A 19,158-nucleotide genomic window follows, 5' to 3' on the forward strand; every position below is an offset into this window, starting at 1 on the left:
AACTTACCGGTTTTTATTATTTCAGCATCTGCAGTATTTTGCATTTTTGTACTCAAACTCAAAAACATCTGTGCAAATCCCAAGGATGGGGCATTCGCGACAATCGCCAGCCAGAAGTGCCGAGTGGATGATGCATCTCGGTCACCTGCAGAAATCCCCAGCATCACAGATGTCAGCCTTCAGCCAATACAATTCACTCCACGTGATATCAAGAAACGGCTGAAGGCACTGGATACCGCAAAGACTCTGGGCCCTGACAATATCCCAGCAATAGTACTGAAGACTTGTGCTCCAGAATATGCCACGCCCCTAGCCAAGCTGTTCCAGTACAGCTACAACACTGGCGGCTATCCAGCAATGTGCAAAATTGCCCAGGTGTGTCCTGTACACAAGAAACAGGACAAATCCAACCCGACCAAGTACTGCCCTGTCAGTCTACTCTCCATCATCAGCAAAGTGATGGAAGGAGCCATCAACAGTGTTGATGGGGGGGGGGGGGGGGGAGAGAAGAGACGACGACTCTCCGCTGGTTGGAATCATACCCGGCTCAAAGGGAGATGGTTGTGGTGGTTGGAGGTCAATAATCTCAGCTCCAGGACATCACTGTCTGAGTTCCTCAGGGTAGTATCCTCGGCCCAACCATCTTCCACTGCTTCATCATAGACCTTCCTTCCATTAAAAGGTCACAAGTGGGGATGTTCGCTTTTGATTTCACAATATTCAGCACCATTCCCGAGTCCTCAGATAATGAAGCTTTCCTTGTCCAAATACTGCAAGGCCTGGACAATATCCAGGCTTGGGTTGACAAGTGACAAGTTACATTCGTGCCACACAAGTGCCAGGCAATGATCATCTCCAACAAGAGAAAATCGAATCATCGCTCCTTCACATTCAATGACATTACCATCACCGATTCTCGGTGTCAGAGGCTAGGAATCCTTCAGCAAGTAACTCACCTCCTGACCCCCCAAAGCCTGCCTACCATCTACAAGGCACAAGTCAGGAGTGTAATGGAATACCCCCCACTTGCCTGGATAAGTGCAGCTCCAACAACACTCAATAAGCTCAACACCATCTAGGACAAAGCAGCCCCGCTTGATTGGCACCCCTTCCACAAACATTCAAACCCTCCACCACTGTCCATCAATCTACAATCTAGGAACTCCCTCCCTAACAGCACTGTGGGTGTACCTACACCTCAAAGACAGCAGCAGATCAAGAACACAGCTCAGCACCACCTTTTCAAAGGCAATGAATGCCCATATTCCATTGATGAATTTTTAAAAAGAAGTTGGGTTATTCAGCGACAGCCTTGGTATTAATTTTTAGTGGGTGGACTGTTCAAACATAGCCAAGCACCGAGCAGCGCAGTGCAAGGGTATGTGTGAATAATCTGTCCTCACTTAATCCCTGGTAAGAGTATAATGAGTAATTGTCTGGCTCCACAATTTGGGCCGATAAATCAGCTATATCTCAATTTTTAAAAAAAGGTTAAACAACATCAGTATCTGTCAGAAGTGGTCAGACTGTAGCTTTCGTTTTAACACGAGCTGGAAGGTGGCGTTGTGTCAGTCTCGTAGCAGCGACTTGACTTCTCGATGATGTCAATGACATCGTTAAGAGAACAGGTGATGGGTATTAATTGTGTTTTTTCTTCAGCACAGACAAATAGGGGGCGGGCCGTTAACAGGTCCAGGCTGTCGAGGGGATTGTCCAAACTGACCGTCTGCCCCTCTACCATGGCTACATTCACGGTCAAGAGGGTTTGACAGGCCGCCGGCCATGTCCCCAGCCTCCCGTGACTAGTGGGCTCCTGGGAGCATCGTCACCCCCGGGAATGGTATTTGGGTTTAGTTAGTTACGTTTCCTTTGACGTTTTGTTTCAGTCGGAGTGCCCCACTAGGGGCCGGAATGTTTATAGGGGATAGCTGGAACACTGGGTTGTGCGGGAGGAGAGCTGCTTTGGTCCGAGCCTCCCCTACGGTGTGGATTCCCCGAACAGGTCACCACGAGGATCGAGCAGATGTTTAACCTTCCAGAGATGATCATCATGCTGCTTCATACCGTTCAAGCCACTGGACCAGAACCTGTATTTATATAGTGGGCGGTATTCTCCGCTCCCGATAAAAATCGGGATGGCCGTCGTGAAATCGGCCGAGGTTCACGACGGCCCCGGGGCCCGCTCCCCGCACCTAATTCACCCCCACCCGGGGGGCTAGGAGTAGGAGCGGGCCCCCGTCGTTCCCGGGGGGGGGGGGGGGGGGGGGGGGGGGGAAGGAGAGAATCGCTGGGGGCGTAAGAAATGTCAGGAGGCCCTCCCACGCCACGTGGGGAGCGGAGAATTCCGCCCAGTGTCTTTAGCTGGTAAATTATCACATGGCATTTCACTGGAACATCGATGACACTGGGTTACTTCAGGATAATAATATTAATCTTTATTAATGTCCCAAGTAGGCTTATATTAACACTGCAATGAAGTTACTGTGAAAAGCCCCTAGTCGCCACATTCCGGAACCTGTTCGGGTCACACAGAGGGAGAATTCAGAATGTCCAATTCACCTAACATCACATCTTTCGGGACATCTGGGAGGAAACCGGAGCACCCGGAGGAAACCCACTGCAGACACGGGGAGGACGTGCAGACTCCGCACAGACAGTGACCCAAGCCGGGAATCGAACCCGGGACCCTGGCGCTGTGAAGCGTACCGTGCTAACCACTGTGCTGCCGTGGAGACACTGGGAGAGCTGACCAAGGTTTGATTATATGGCTGGAATTTAAGGAACAGCTAAAAAGGAGAGAGCAGGTTGGAGAGGATTAGGGAGGGAATGCCAGAGTTTGGGAACCAGGCAGCAGGAAGCGTGGCCAGTAAAGATGGAAATCAGAGCTACACGAGAGGGAGCAATTAGCGACATTTTCCTGATACATGTACGGAATACGCAGGGAGGGTGTAAGTTATGGGGGGGGGGGGGGGGGGGGCTGTATCAACAGGGGAATAATCCTCACTGGTGTAATGTCAATTAGATTTAACAATTTTGGTGTAAATCCAATCAGACCGTCACTGGCAGGTGATGTGATGAGTGGATTCATTTAAACCACATCAACGTGATGGGGGTTCGAATCTTTCAGAAGCTGAACATTTCAGAAACATTGTAACCAAACATTAGATTCTACGGGTTCTTCTACAAATGTATTTATTCACAGGATGTCGGCAAACAAGGCCATCATTTACTGTCCCTCCCTACTTGCCCACGAATAAGTGGCGAGTCACCTTCTTGAGCGGTGGCTGGATCGATCCCATTTCAGACGCCAATTAAGAGTCAACCACATAAGGGCAGCATGGTGGCACAGTGGCTAGCACTGGGACTGCGGCGCTGAGGACCCGGGTTCGATCACGGCTCTGGGTCACTGTCCGTGTGGAGTTCGCACATTCTCCCCGTGTCTGTGTGGGTTTCACCCCCACAACCCAAAGATGTGCAGGGTAGGTGGATTGGCCACGCTAAATTGTCCCTCAATTGGAAAAAAAATAAATAATAGGGTACGCCAAATTCATTAAAAAACAGTCAACCACATTGCTGTGGGTTTGGATTCACACGTAAACCCAGGCCAGAACAACAGATTTTGTTTCCTAAAGGACACCAGAGGACCGAGCAGCTGAGTTTGATGACAATCAGTGGTTGCGTTTCACCATTTCTGGCACCATCCTTTTTTCAATTGCTGGTTTATTTTGTTAATTGAATTAAAATTCCCCAGCTGCCGTGGTGGGATTTGAACTCCCCGTGTCTGGATCATTAGTTCAGGCTTCTAGATTACTGATCCTGCGACATAACCACTGCACTACCGTATCCATAATTGACAAAAGAACCACGGGGAGATGAGCAGATTTTTTTTCTTAAATTAAAAACTCAGCGAGTCTTCATCTGGAACTCGCTGCCTGTTCAAAATAATAACTTTCAAAATGGAATTGGATAGTTTTTCAACGCTATGAGGAAAGACCAGGGGTGTGGGGCACTAACTCTTCCAAAGAGCAAGCTGAATTGTCTTTTAATGAAATAGTAAACTTTAAAATGTTTAATTTTTAGTTGAGAAGCAGCCAGTGACTTTCAATATAACACATTCATATTTATATAAATGAATGCCCCAAGGTACAAAACAAAGCTTGACACTGCGCCACGTACAGTGATATTGGTGACTTGGCCAAAGAGGCAGGTTTCAAGGAGTGTCTTAAAGGAACGGCGAGAGGGAGAGAGGCAGAGAGATGGAGGGAGGGAATTTCAGAACTTATAGTTTAAAATCAAAGTGCGTTGTTAACTGCAGGCGTATTAGCTTGGCAGAGCGCTGAAATACCAGTGTGTTGAAATGAAATGAAAATGAAAATCGCTTATTGTCACGAGTAGGCTTCAATGAAGTTACTGTGAAAAGCCCCTAGTCGCCACATTCCGGCGCCTGTCCAGGGAGGCTGTTGTGTGTGTACATGACAATGCTGTGCCTGAGGATACGTGGGAATCAAGAAATCCCATGTTACATCAACAGGACACAGAAAATATTTACAGTCGGGCCATCATATCGAGATCTCTTTGAAAGCATTAGGAAATATCAGAGCAATGGCTGAGCATCACTCATCAAGCCGGACATGTAATTAAAGATTAGGACAACAAATGGTCTCCTATTACTATTTTAAGAGACTGATACAAGATAGGATAGTAACTTGCAGTAGTGCTCAGGTTAGTACACATTAAAATGGGATACTGACGTAGACTGCCTGAATTGTTACTGTCCCGATTAAAACTCAAACAAAATCAACCATACAAAAAAAGCAAACACAGAACACATTACAGACAGTGCAGCACAGACACACAGCTCGTGCAACACAACAAACCACATACAGGCGCTCACACATCATTCACAATCCTTCCCCTGACCACATTCCTTGTAAAAATCTAATTGCTTTCAAATGGATGCAAATTATCTGCTTACTTGAATCTGTTACCAATCTCACATTACATCTCAGCAACATATATAAAAGTGTAATGTATATTATATATTAGAAAGCAATCTTACCAGCGTGAGCTCTCTGTATGTGGCTTTTGAGGCCGCTGATAAAGGCAGTCTTAAATGAGCAAAGTTTGCATCTGAATGGTTTTTGGTGTCCGTGTTGGTTTTGCATGTGGCGTTCCAAGCTGAGAAAACACCGAATACAAATCAAAGCGTCAGAGGCGGAAACCTGTGATTCCTGATTTACAATGAAAATCATGGGTTATGTGCCAACGCCATAGAGGGAGCAAGGAGGGAAAGGCAGGAGATTGAAAACCAACATCGGAAAAAAACTCCCGGTATCCTGGCAGAGGAGAGAGAGCGCGGAGAAATTTGAACAATAGAAAAAAAACAATACTGCTCAGCAGGTCGATTCTGGGAGAGGGATGCGACGCGAAATGTTCACTCTCATCACCAGCATCACGTCCGTCAAAAAGGTCTTTCTTCAAAACGTGCCCGTGATCCCTTCCATTCAGAGCTCCGGGGCAGAGGTAAAACTAGCAAAAGTCTGCATTTGTGCAAATGTTCGAGACCCATTTCTAATGCGTTTCCAGAGTCAGCTGTGGCTCAGTGCCCAGCGCTCTCCCCTCTGGAGTTAGGAGGGTCTGGATTCACCCCAGATAACCGATGGGATCATGCTGTGTATAAGTTGGCTGCCTTATTTCTTCCACCAGTGAATACACTTCAGAAGTACTTCATTGGCTGAAGTGCTTTGGGGACACCCTGAGGATGTGAAAGGCACCAGAGACGCAAGACCCAGAGAGAACAGGCCATTCAGTCCATCCTGCCCATGCTAGCTCATCGAAGGAGCTATTCAATTAGTCTCACGCCCCTCTGCCCAGAGCCAAGCAAAATTTTCCTTCTCTGTACATATTTTAAGTGAGATCCCAGAACTAGCAATGTGGCAATTACCAGATCATCTACCTTCATTAAATCTATTTTCATTAATGCTAGCTGTGGTAATGCTTGGCCATGACCCAGGGTTAATGTTCCTGCCTTGGGGGGAGGGGGGGGGGGGGTCTTTCCCACCCACACAGGGGGGCAGGCAACGTTTGCGACAGCACCTCAGACAGAGCAGCACTCCTTCATTACTGGACTGAATTCATATTCAGGTCTCTCGAGTGGAACGTCACAACGTTCTGACTCCGGGGAAAGAATATGATATACCACGCTTACAATGAAACAACGCCCAACACCCCCATCCCACCCACTGACAAGAATATTTGCTGACCGTCACTTAATCTACTCCAGTGTGTTGACACTACATCCAATGCTGTTTTTACGCTCGGCCCATCGGCAGGCTGACCGCGTAGAGCACCCCAACCGGCACCGTGCCAACCACGTCGGCGCCAATGGCACCGATTCTCCACTCTGCTCTGCGGAGAATCACGTGCTGGCGTCGGGGCCCGATTCGCGCCAGTCGCGGGGATTCTCCGGCCCGGCCCCGGGCTGAGAGAATCCCGCCCCTGGCTCGTGATGCAGAGCGACGCCAGCAGCGTGGGTTCAATTCCCATACTGGCTGAGGTTATTCATGAACCTTGCCCCTCGCCCGAGGCTTGGTGACCCTCGGGTTAAACCACCACCAGTCAGCTTATGGCCGTCTGGGGCTATGGTGACTTTACTTACTTACTCTGAAGCTGGTAGCTAGTCTTGAGGGGCTGAATGGCCACCTTCTGTACTGTAACAGTTCTAGGAAATGATGATAAATACATGGTCTCTATGCAAGGTTCGCAAATACTTAAAATTCCTCCCCAAAGAGCTCACAAGCCGATTGGAACAGATCAGTACGAACGGGTGGTTATTTTAAATTTAGACAAAATCATGCCTTTGCGAGGTCAACCGAGACTAATTTTACTCTTGTGGTATTTTAAACAATAAAATTCTGAAAGAAAATTCCCCGCCAAAATGTTAATCAGTAAACAGGTGCAGTCACGCAATACCGTTAACATCCCCCCCCCCCCGTAAGTAAAGTAATTAATATGTCTATTAAATAGGTCCATTAAATCAGTAAAACCTCTGGCCTAAAAAAAAACAGTACAACAAGCGGAATGCGAGGGTCAGTACAGAGCTAGCGCTGGGCACTGGAACTGCAGTCAAGAAAAATAACAAATAAAGGGGCTAAAAAAAACTTAACACGTGGATATTTTTATTCAGAGAAATTAAGCTACCCATCTACAGACTCAACCAATCGGTTTTTAAAATCCTGAATTTCTTCTAATTTATATTATAAAATAAAATTAGAGAACTGTTCGAAAACAGAGGGCAATTGTATATCTTGGTAACCATCTGGATTTTTACACAAAATACCCTTTAGTTTCAATCAGCTCACATCTCATCAATTCAGGGCAATTAACTTTCTCTCACTGTGGTCGGTCTTTGTCCCGGTCTGGGAATGTCAACAAGGAGTAACGGGTTTGCGAATCAGGAATCCAATACCGAGCAGCATGGAATGGAAGGGATCAAACCAGTCGAACACTTTCTTCCTCAGTTGGTGCTGCCAGCCACAGCGTTATGAGAAGGTGTCGAGTGAAGGAGAGATCCATCGTGGGACGGATTATTTGCGACCTTTGGGATCGTTCCCATCAGAAGAGGATCTGAGAGATGGGCGGCAGGGCGGCGCAGTGGTTAGCACTGCTGCCCCACGGCACCGAGGTGCCCGGGTTCGATCCCGGCCCACTGTCCGTGTGGAGTTTGCACACTCTCCCCGTGTCTGCGTGGGTCTCAACCCCACAACCCAAAAATGTGCAGGCTAGGTGGGTTGGCCACGCTAAAATGGCCCTTAATTGGAAAAAAGAATTGGGTAATCTAAATTTATATCAAAGAAAAGAAGAGGATCGGAGAGAAGTCTCAAAGATATTCCTACACCAGTGAGTGGCATGTTGTAGATATTGCCTTCCCTTCATAAAATTAATCATTTAGATGTGCAAAGGAAGACTGGCTGTCCTTTACATCTTTAAATAATAGGACCCTCATTACGGTAACAAGGATTCTAATTTCAGCCTCATCTAATGTCAGCAGTTAATGTAACAAAAGCACTAAGATGATCTGATCGAGTCTTCAGCTTCCTGGGACCAAAACTCTGGAATGCCCTCCCTAAATCTCACCACCCCTTCTCTCCTCCAAGACCCGCGTGAAAATCTCTTTCTTTGAACAAGCTTCGGGGGTCACCTGTCCTTCTGTGGCTTAGTGTCAAATGTTGTTGCTTTACCCGCGAAGGCGCTTTGCTTACGGTCGTCATACATGTGAAGGAAGCCAAGGTGATTCGGATGCTCAAAGTTGGCTTATCAACAACATGGGACCCAACTGCAATCTCAATGAAACAAGACGGCTCACTTACTTCTGCCGGAAAGCGGTGATGAACAAACAGTACTGGCAGTGATGCTTCCCTTCCCGGCTGAACAAGGCGGAGGCCGTGTGACTCCTCTCGTGGGAACGCAGGCCTTGCAAAGACATGAGGATCCGATCACACTGGCTGCAGGGGTAGCCCCCAATGGTGCCGTCAACACCGACGACATCCTCCTCCCCCTCAAAACTCTGCTGCTCTGGTAACATCTCCGGTGGTTTCTCAGCCAAACAAACTGAAGTGTTATCCCCTTCCTTTTCCTATTGGGAAAATAACACATCGTCAGAAGCAGGGAGTCAAGTCGTACTAACCGGTTCCACTAGAGCTGATCTACCTCAACTCCACCATCACATAAACCCACTGACTGAACATATCACAGCCCCCATGGGAGGAGAGAATTTCAAAGATTCACAAACCTCAAATTTCTCAACTCAGTCCTAAATAGTTGACCCCACGAAGGCAGGAAGATAGACAAAAATGTTATCATTCACCGAGATTTTGAGCGAGAGAGCACAAATATATTTTATGTTTTGAATGGCAGCACGAGGGAATTCAGCTACAGTGAAGGAAGTGGGGTCGTTACCTTTCGAGACGAGGTGGTTGAGGGGAGATTCAATAGCGCTGTTTAAATGTGAGAAGCATTGCGATAAGTATATGAGGCTCCATCATCGGGGGCAGGAGGCTCCATCATCGGGGGTAGGAGGCTCCATCATCGGGGGCAGGAGGCTCCATCATCGGGGGCAGGAGGCTCCATCATCGGGGGCAGGAGGCTCCACCATCGGGGGCAGGAGGCTCCATCATCGGGGGCAGGAGGCTCCACCATCGGGGGCAGGAGGCTCCATCATCGGGGGCAGGAGGCTCCATCATCGGGGGCAGGAGGCTCCACCATCGGGGGCAGGAGGCTCCATCATAGGGGGCAGGAGGCTCCACCATCGGGGGCAGGAGGCTCCATCATCGGGGGCAGGTGGCTCCATCATCGGGGGCAGGAGGCTCCATCATCGGGGGCAGGAGGCTCCACCATCGGGGGCAGGAGGCTCCATCATCGGGGGCAGGAGGCTCCACCATCGGGGGCAGGAGGCTCCATCATCGGGGGCAGGAGGCTCCACCATCGGGGGCAGGAGGCTCCATCATCGGGGGCAGGTGGCTCCATCATCGGGGGCAGGAGGCTCCATCATCGGGGGCAGGAGGCTCCACCATCGGGGGCAGGAGGCTCCATCATCGGGGGCAGGAGGCTCCACCATCGGGGGCAGGAGGCTCCACCATCGGGGGCAGGAGGCTCCATCATCGGGGGCAGGAGGCTCCATCATCGGGGGCAGGAGGCTCCACCATCGGGGGCAGGAGGCTCCACCATCGGGGGCAGGAGGCTCCATCATCGGGGGCAGGAGGCTCCATCATCGGGGAGAAAATTTAACATCAAAATAACCACAGCTAAGGAGATCAAATGTATTTCATTTTAAACGCAGTGAGCTGTTGTGATTAATGTGCTGTCTAAAAGGGCGGTGGAAGATGTAATAATAACTTACAAAGAGTATTGAATTAATACTTAAAAGGAGGAAAATGTGCAGATTGGGGCCTGGGAAGAGTGGGTGAGTTCTTGTGTTGATTTGAAGTGGTTGCCCCTTGATTTCTGGCTGTACTCTTGTCCCTGATCTTTGGCCACCCGGTGTGAGAAGCGCAAACAAGAGCACTTCTTCTTGGGCCTGTTGCTGGGGCTGACCAAGTGACTGTCAACAGGCCCAGGCAGTAGGTGGTCTGGTGTGTGCTTGGGGGGAGTGTTCCTCGTTCAACCCGACTGCCCACCCCCCTTCCCTGGCTGCGTCTGTTGTCCACGGTTTCCGGAGAGGGAGCTTGCAAATTGAACCCCAGGCCTCCCGCCACCAGTGGGCATCAGAGGGACAGAAGGACCTGGTTGACGCCGGGGACAACAATAACTTTCCTTCCCTTTTACTTACAGTTTGACGTTTAATGTTGTTGTCATTTAGTAATTTGATTTTGAGATGGCCCTGTCTCAGAGCAGCTGATGCCACTCATGCTAATTATTCATTAAAACCCACGGGCGACATTAAAACTTGTCGGGTGCAATGAATATGGATCAAAGCCCAGGATGCTTTGCAGCAACCAGTGCATGCCTGAAGTCAGTTATATTAGTGCTAATTACACATTTTGATTTGCAGCCTCCGTGTGCACCTCCAAGCATGTCACTCCAGGGTACTCACAGATATAAAAACATCTCTTCCACAACTCCTTTAGTCACAGGTGTTACAGAACTCCAGGAAAAACAAACACATCTTATATCAGCGTAGTACCTGGAGGGCGGCTTATTCGCAAATGTGTTCCACATGCATTCCTCCTGTGACGTAACGGGTGACTTATTCCTGTACCCATGCAGGATTATCCAATTCTCCAGGGATTAAATCGTGCATTTGAACCATTAGCTACATGTGTGTTGCTGAACTGTATAATATTGCAATTTAAGAGCTGGACCACACAGTTAAGCAATGAGCAAGTCGCCCCACTTCCCTGGGCCATGCATTTAAATAAAAACAGTGCAAATAAAAAAGCCACAAATGAAACTTAGTGCAAAAGGAAAACAAGGTTTTGAAGAGATTCCTCTTTATTTTCCCCCCGAGCCCTTTGGCCCGTTATTGTGAACCTTTCGTTGATGACCCATTTACTTATCAAATCTTATTTTCAATTATCAAATCAAAACTTATCAAAACTCTTCATAGCTTTGAAAACCGCGACGGAATCAGCCTTCTCTGTCCCGAGGAGAAAAATCTCAGCTTCTCTGATCACTCCACATAACTGAACTTTGTGATGGATACAAGATTTTGCATCAGCTTTCACTTACATTACAGTACTGAAACTGACATCAACTTCTGGATTAGTTAGATGCAGAAATACACGTGCTGAGGGCAGCACGGGGGGGGGGGGGGGGGGGGGGAAGAGAGAGACAGTGGGTTAGCACTGCTGCCTCACGGCGCCGATGTCCCAGGTTCGCTCCCGGCTCTGGGTCACTGTCCGTGTGGAGTTTGCACATTCTCCCCGTGTTGCATGGGTCTCACCCCCACAACCTAAAGATGCACAGGGTAGGTAGATTGGCCACGCTAAATTGCCCCTTAATTGTTGGGGGGGGGGGGGATAACTGGGCACTTTGAATTTATAAAAAAAGAAATGCAGGCATTACATTGGAATTAGGAACAGGCCATTCGGCCCTTCAAGCTCCGCCATTCAATATGAACGCGGCTGATCAGATTGTGGTGCCAGTTCATTCAGTGCCTTTCTATAGGGGATGCTGTGGAAGCTCCCACAGGATATGAGAAACCACTGAAACAATGACAATTTTCACTCCAACACATCTCGTCTCACTTTAGAAAACACTGTAAAAGATGCACCTCATCGAATGAGAAATGAACGGGTTTTTAAAAAGGCATACTAAATTTATAATTACTGCTAAACGCCCTCAATGGCCCCGAAAACCTCATTTCATATTTGTGGATCGTCAAATTCCATTATAATAAAAAAATACCTTTTTTTTCCCTCCAGGTTTTATGATGCTTCAACTTTTATCTTAATCTCATGCGTATGTCACAGGTTAACAAGTGCCGTGCAAAATGGAGGTCAATATTCAATGACATATTTGAACAAAGAACTTAAGCACATTTGGGAGAATTTAGTTCTTGCATTATCGTAGCTTTGTTAAAACATCAGTTGTATCAATTCCAACCATTTTCCCTGCCTTTCTTAGTGAGTCAGTAATGGTCAAAAACTGCTACATGTTGAAGACAACTTGGTCTACATATTATTAAAGACCAATTTTTGGACAGGCATTTAGACAAACAGCCCTTCAACTCTGGCGACCTCAAGTTAAACCCAGCCCAAGTTAAGCTAATTTTCACAAATCTAACATCTTGTACATTAGACAAATCAACGGGGCCCGAAGCAGAAGCGAACCTGCAAGGAGAGCTGGCCACTCAAGAAGAAGTGGAGTTAGTGAATGTTGTGTTCCTTGGAACGAATGAGGCTCAAGGGTGGTCTGATCAAAGTTTCCAAGATATTAATGGGACGGAGAAGGAGAAACCTCTGTCGCTGGCTTGGGGAGTCTCGAGTTTGGGAATCTAAAAATTAGTCCAGACCGTAAAAGATTAAAATTAAGAAACGCATTTCCACGCCAATTCTTGGTAATGGTTTGGAACTCCCTCCTACAAATAACACTTTCTACTGGGCCAGTTGTTAACTTTAAATCTGTGGCAGGCAGGTCTTTGTTACACAAGGGATATGGGGCAAAGATGGGTATTTTGACTTGGGTCAGATCAGCCCACGATCTCACTGAATAATGAACAGACTCAAAGAGCTTTTCTATATTCTAACTATTCGATATAGAAACCAAAAGACGTGCAATGCCTTCCCCAAATAACGAAGATAGTTCCAACGAGACACTGTTGCCTGCGAGTTGAGTTCTAGTTTTAGAAAGTCAATGTGGTGCCTCTCGAAGGCCACCCCCATCTGCCTGTCGTCTTGCAGCTGATTTATGGGCTAAATTCTCAGGACCAGCAATCAGGCACATGAGCTTTTGTTTGAAGATTTCATAGCCAAAGGGAGTTAGACGAGGGCGAGTCTACACTACAGGACAGATGGTCAGGCCTAGCAGAATGCAGCTTCCTGTCAGTTGAACAGCGTAGCGTTGATAATTTTAATTCTGTTGCCTTTGCTGAGTCACAGAAACTTAACAAAAGGCTTGGGTGGAGGGGGGCAATTACTCAAAGGCATCAGAACAGAAACAAAACTAAAAAATGCACACAGTTTGCCGATTTGCTGCAATGTCACTCCAGAGTTTAGGTTGCGTAGCAGACTTTGAACAGACATGAGGGCCCATTTGAAACAAGTGCACAACAGTAAAGCTCACCTCTTCACCGCTCCGAGCAGCATCCAACGACTCGCCAAAGGCAACGTGCTTACGAAGGTGGTTCGATATAGCTCTGGGTGTTGGATGGACCTCGAAACAGAAACTGCACTTGTACCCCACAACATTCCGCTCTTTAACCAACGAGATTGAGCTTGTTGTCTGGATAGCGTCCGGCTAGCGAGGAAGAGGGAGCAAGAATATTGAACAGTTAACAGTTTTTCATTGACCGGAGCAGGGGATCAATCGGAGTAACAAACAAAACTGGATCGAATGGCTTCCGTTTCCTTGCTCTTGGTATCAGCTGCTGCTCAGTGTGGGTAGCACTCCCAACCTCCCAGTCAGAAAGGTACCGGTTCAAACCCCACTCCAGGGCTTGAGCACCGAATCTAGGCTGACACTCCCCAGTGCAATGCCGAGGGTCAGCTGCACTGTCGGGAGAACTCTCTTTCAGGTGGGACTTTAAACCGACGCCCCGGGGAGACGCAAAACATTCTCTGCTCAATATATCAAAAGAGAAGCAGGGATCTTCCGCGGTGTCCTTGTCAGCATTTATCCCTCCAACAACAACAACAACAACCACCCCAAAACAGATGATCCAGTCGTTATTGAGCAGCAGCCAATTTTGCTGCCATGACCACTGGTCTTCCCATCGTTCCAAAATGAATTAACTGGCTGTAAAAGGCTGACCTGAATTCAGGAAAGATGCTATAGAAATGCAAGTTTTGAATACACACAATAATAATCACGTTGATGTGCTTCAGTTACATTTACCCAGTGACTGATACATGTGAGTACCCAATTCATTTTTCCCAATTAAGGGGCAATTTAGCATGGCCAATCCACCTACCCTGCACATCTTTGGGTTGTGGGGGTGAAACCCACGCAGACACGGGGAGAATGTGCAAACTCCACACGGACAGTGACCCAGAGCCGGGGTCGAACCCAGGACCTCGGCGCCGTGAGGCAGCAGGGCTAACCACTGCGCCACCGTGCTGCCCCATGTCTGGTTTCTTTAATTGCATTTTTAATTTTGGCCTCTCGGAAAAAACCCTCCCAAGCTTCAATTCACAAAGCGCAAACTTTTTCTTTTAAAAAAAAAGGTATTGGGCGGGGCGCTCCTTCAGCGGGATCCTCCGTTTCGCCGGCAGCTCACTCACCCCCGAGGATTTCCCGACGGCGTGGGGCCCAGAATGGTAACCACCACTGGCAGGCCGCCGGGACAGAGGGTCCCACCCGTCTTATTTCACACCACTTTTAAAAAAAAAATAAAAAGCAAAACATTAGACTGCTCATTTGAAGTTCGAATTTGAAGAAAAGTACAGCACAGGAACAGGCCCTTCGGCCCTCCAAGCCCGTGCTGATCACTATGCCCTATCTAAAAAGAAAACCTTCTGCCCTCACTCGTTCCGTATCACTATTTCCTCCCGATTCATTAAGAGATGCCTCTTAAACGGTGTTAAAGTGCCTGCTTCCACCACATCCTCAGGCAGCCCGTTCCAGGCACCCACCACTCGCTGCGTGAAGCACCCCTAATAGGGTTAAAACATCCCAACAAGTGATGAACAAACAAAATTGGGCACCAAGCCACAAAAAAAAAAACAGCTGAACAGGTGGAGTGGGTTTTGCGGAGAATCTTAAGAAGGAGGGAGAGTGACAGAGAGGTTAACGGAGAGAATTGCAGAGTGTCCAGGCAGCTGAAGGCACATCGTCATTGGTGTAACGATGCAAACAGGAGACGTAAAAGGAGGCCAGAAGTAGCAGAGTGCAGTTACCTCAGGGGGTTGTGGAGCCGGAGGAAGATAATCAAGTTAAGCAAAACTGACAGTCTAAAAAAAAAAGTTAAGCTCCAATGAGCCCTTATTTATTCCAGGACACAAATCAAATTTAATTATTCACAAATGTTTCTTTTTGGTTGAAGAAAGTTACGTGACGAGTTTCCTACCAGAGAAAAATCCATTTCTTGAATCCCTCCCATTTCCTCAGAACTTGCACCTTGGAATTTTGAGAATTATTTCTAACCCCTAATTATCGTGGGCTTTTTATTTCTGTTCCGCAGTCTCGCCTGGAGGTGCAATCTGCTCAGCAAATAGGTGGATCTAAAAATAAAACTGCCACTTCATTAACATTCAAAAATAGGCATTTTATTTTATTACTAATGCTGCAGAGCCCTGTCACAATGTTCTGAAAAGTGCTCTTGAAAAAGAAAAAAAAACAAACACGGATCACGTCCCCAAAGATTTGATCCCAGTTCCATTCTCAAAGACGCTGACCAAGTTCGGGAACCCTCCCCACCGCCACGTCTCGGTTCCTTCAGCTTCGCCGATAGTTTCAGACTAGAGAGCGCTGGGTCGGAATGCGATTCAACGCTGTGTGTGTGTGTGTGTGTGTGTGTGTGTGTGTGTGTGTGTTCCAACAAATTCCATTGTAGCGCAATTGCTGAATCCTCAAGAATCATACTCTGTCCGCCCAAATATTCATCGGCTGCAACGGGGCAATAACTTCACCACACCTCAAAAAAATGCCCCTCCTGATATTACCTCATCTGGGCTTGGTGCTGGAGGGATGTTTCACTCCAACGCCCATCACCAATGCAGCTCACTTGATCTACGTTAAATATCATTCATCTCTGAACAAGTGCCAATTTCTTCACTTAGGCTTTCCCTCAAAAATAATCTGACCCCCCACACAGGAAGATCCCACAAGCAGTCAAAGCTTTGACAAAGAGTCATTGGACTCGAAACACTAGCTCTTTTCTCTCCCTACAGATGCTGCCAGACTTGCTGAGATTTTCCAGCATTTTCCCTTTCGTTTCAGATTCCAGCATCCGCAGTAATTTGCTTTTATTATGTTGAGCTTCACTGGAACATTGCAGCAGGCCAAGGACAGACATGTGGGCGTGGGAGCAGGGTCTTTTTTTAACGATAGGTCACAAGGGGCTGTTTAGCACAGGGTTAAATCGCTGGCTTTGAAAGCAGACCAAGGCAGGCCAGCAGCACGGTTCGATTCCCCGGACAGGGGCCGGAATGTGGCGACTAGGGGCTTTTCACAGTAACTTCACTGAAGCCTACTCGTGACAATAAGTGATTTTCATTTCATTTCAAGGTGTGAAACTGGTCCTTTAAAAATAATCTTGCCTGTTGGGTTTCTAAAACGTTATATTGTTCAGTGCATTGTAACTTCATCTTAATATTAGCTGGATGTTTTTTTTTTAAAAAACCATCAGCCTTTCTTCCCCTTTTCTCAAATCGTGGTGGCAACTCAAGGCCGTTGTGATGATGGGAGGAGGCCAGCTCCTCGGCACCTGCAAACAAAAGTGCCCACCCCCAACAGCACGTTTCCCTTGTGATGTCCCTTCACTTCCAACCCTGATCCTGCAACCCGAGAGGAATGGGAGGTACAAGGAATCCAGTGATTCCAGAACTCCGATCGCTATCTCGCGCAGCTTTCAATTCCGATGATCCCCACAGTTGAACAGCTCTCGACTACTTTTCCCTCCGTCACTGGTTCCCACTCCCAACCAGAGTGGGTCCGAGCAACGTCCACTCTTGGCTTTACTTTTAGAATTATCTGGAACTTGCATTTCCCTCCACCAAAACATGCGGCCTTTTCAAATGAACCTACGATGCACGTCACATTGGCCAGGCTTGAGTGGAATACTGAAAATGAAATGAAATGAAAATCGCTTCTTGTCACGAGTAGGCTTCAATGAAGTTACTGTGAAAAGCCCCTAGTCGCCACATTCCGGCGCCTGTCCGGGGAGGCTGGTACGGGAATCGAACCGTACGGCTGGCCTGCTTTTAAAGCCAGCTATTTAGCCCAGTGAGCTAAACCAGCCCCTGGTTATACTGAGCCCAGTCTGGTAATCCGTCATGGCAACTGATCTTCAAAATAATCCCGAAGAGTGCTACGAAACGATTCCTACGTTAGAGAACCTCAGATGTGTCAAATGGCCATGGTCTATTTGTCGAGCACTGCAAACTTTTGAGGTGATCTGTTGTAAGCCGATAAAACAATTGAATAGCTGGTTAGCGTTCCTGGGGTTTAACTGATTGAGGAGGGTCAGGGGGCATCATTTCAAACTGTGTTGGGAGGAGGAATGGATTGGGATGGTGCCAGTTTATTTCTTCCCCAGAAAAGCGCAGCGAGGTTCTGAAATGTGTCGGCAGCTGGTGCAGACCTTGCCTCAAGAGCAAGCTGGGCTGGATTCTAACTGGGGACAGATATCACATCACATCGAAGGTCAGTGTCGTTATGGAGAGCACTTGGATTAGTGTGCTCTCCTGGACTGGTCTCGCTCGTCCGCGAGATCGGAGAGGAATTTCACAGGGTATTTGTTTTCTCTTATTTTCCCTGTCGCTCCCTGGAGATTTTATAGAAAAGGCTTGGCTTCACCAGGAAGAATCGGCAAGCTTTTTCCATAAAGGTGGTGGTGGGGTGCGCAGAGGGAGAGGGTGCATGGAGAGGAAATATGTAATCAGGATTTCCTGCCTATCATGGGCGTAAGGGCAAGCACGATGGCTTATATTTCCTGTATTCAATCCTCGTCCTGTGGTATAACGTTTGCTATTTTCTAGTCCTCAAGATAGAATTTTTCTTTTTTTTTTTATACAGTGCAGAAGGAGGCCATTCGACCCATCGAGTCTGCACCGGCTCTTGGAAAGAGCACCCTACCCAAGGTCAACATCTCCCCCTATCCCAATAACCCAGTAACCCCACCCAACACTAAGGGCAATTTTGGACACTAAGGGCAATTTATCATGGCCAATCCACCTAACCTGCACGTCTTTGTACTGTGGGAGGAAACCGGAGCACCCGGAGGAAACCCACGCACACACAGGGAGGATGTGCAGACTCCGCACAGACAGTGACCCAAGCCGGAATCGAACCTGGGACCCTGGAGCTGTGAAGCCATTATGCTATCCACAATGCTACCGTGCTGCCCTTGTCTACATTGTCTACATCTTCCTCCCTCCCTCTTCAAATCTTCTCATTTCCTCCCAAGTTTTTTTAAAAAAGGAAGATTTTGCCATGCCTGTCATTGGAATCCAATACTTTGTTCATTCTGAAAAGGTCTGATCTCCAAATAAGCACTTTCTCAATTTCTTGACTTTCAATAGATGCTACTGTGTGCTGATGTCTCGAGAGAGAGAAGATTACAAGGCCTGGCACATTGCCACATATTTTTCATGTGAATAATGGAGAACGAAAAATTCAAGAGCGCCACTCTGATCCTCTCAACCCTACACCATCCACTGAATCCTACAACTAAACCCGTTTGCTCGATCACTTTGCTTCCGGCAGGATGACAAACTCAGTCGCAACCTCCTTACTCATCACAATGAGTATTTCTCAAATTTGCCCCCCCCCCCCCCCCCCCCCCCCCCCCCCCCCCCCCCCCCCCACTTTTTTAAAAAAAATTATAAATTTAGAGTACCCAATTATTTTTTCCAATTAAGGGGCAATTTAGAGTGGCCAATCTACCTATCCTGCACATCTTTGGGTTGTGAGGGTGAGACCCACGCAGACACGGGGAGAATGTGCAAACTCCACACGGACAGTGACCCAGGGCCGGGATTCGAACCCGGGTCCTCAGCGCCGTAGGCAGCAGTGCTAACCACTGTGCCACCGTGCTGCCCCTCCTCCCCCCCCCCACTTTAATCTACTGCGTAAAACAAACTGGTGTGGCTCAGCAGGCCATTCAGCCCCCATGCCTGTGCAAGAACTATCCCCCTGCTCCTCCCCACCCCCACCAACCCGCAGGGTCCGGCAAATATTTCCCCTTTCAAGGATATATGCAAACCCCATTGGAAAATTACTACGGAAGTTGCCTCCACACCGCCTCTTGCGGCTTTGATAAGTCCACGATTGGTTTTGAGA

At 47.8% G+C, this 19,158-nt stretch overlaps 1 protein-coding gene across 7 annotated transcripts in view; it reads right to left on the reverse strand.

Moving 5' to 3' along the window:
- znf462 (zinc finger protein 462) overlaps positions 1-19,158 on the reverse strand; it is a 104,642-nt gene that overhangs the window by 22,839 nt on the left and 62,645 nt on the right. For all 7 annotated transcript variants that reach the window (XM_038804037.1, XM_038804036.1, XM_038804039.1 and 4 more), the window contains 3 exons: positions 13,282-13,455; positions 8,370-8,635; positions 5,060-5,178 (listed from right to left, as the gene is read on the reverse strand). In XM_038804037.1, the coding sequence (XP_038659965.1) occupies positions 5,060-5,178; positions 8,370-8,635; positions 13,282-13,455 (559 nt within the window). The remainder of the gene's footprint in view (positions 1-5,059; positions 5,179-8,369; positions 8,636-13,281; positions 13,456-19,158) is intronic.

Source organism: Scyliorhinus canicula, chromosome 8 (genome assembly GCF_902713615.1).
Source record: "Scyliorhinus canicula chromosome 8, sScyCan1.1, whole genome shotgun sequence".
NCBI classification, from domain to species: domain Eukaryota; kingdom Metazoa; phylum Chordata; class Chondrichthyes; order Carcharhiniformes; family Scyliorhinidae; genus Scyliorhinus; species Scyliorhinus canicula.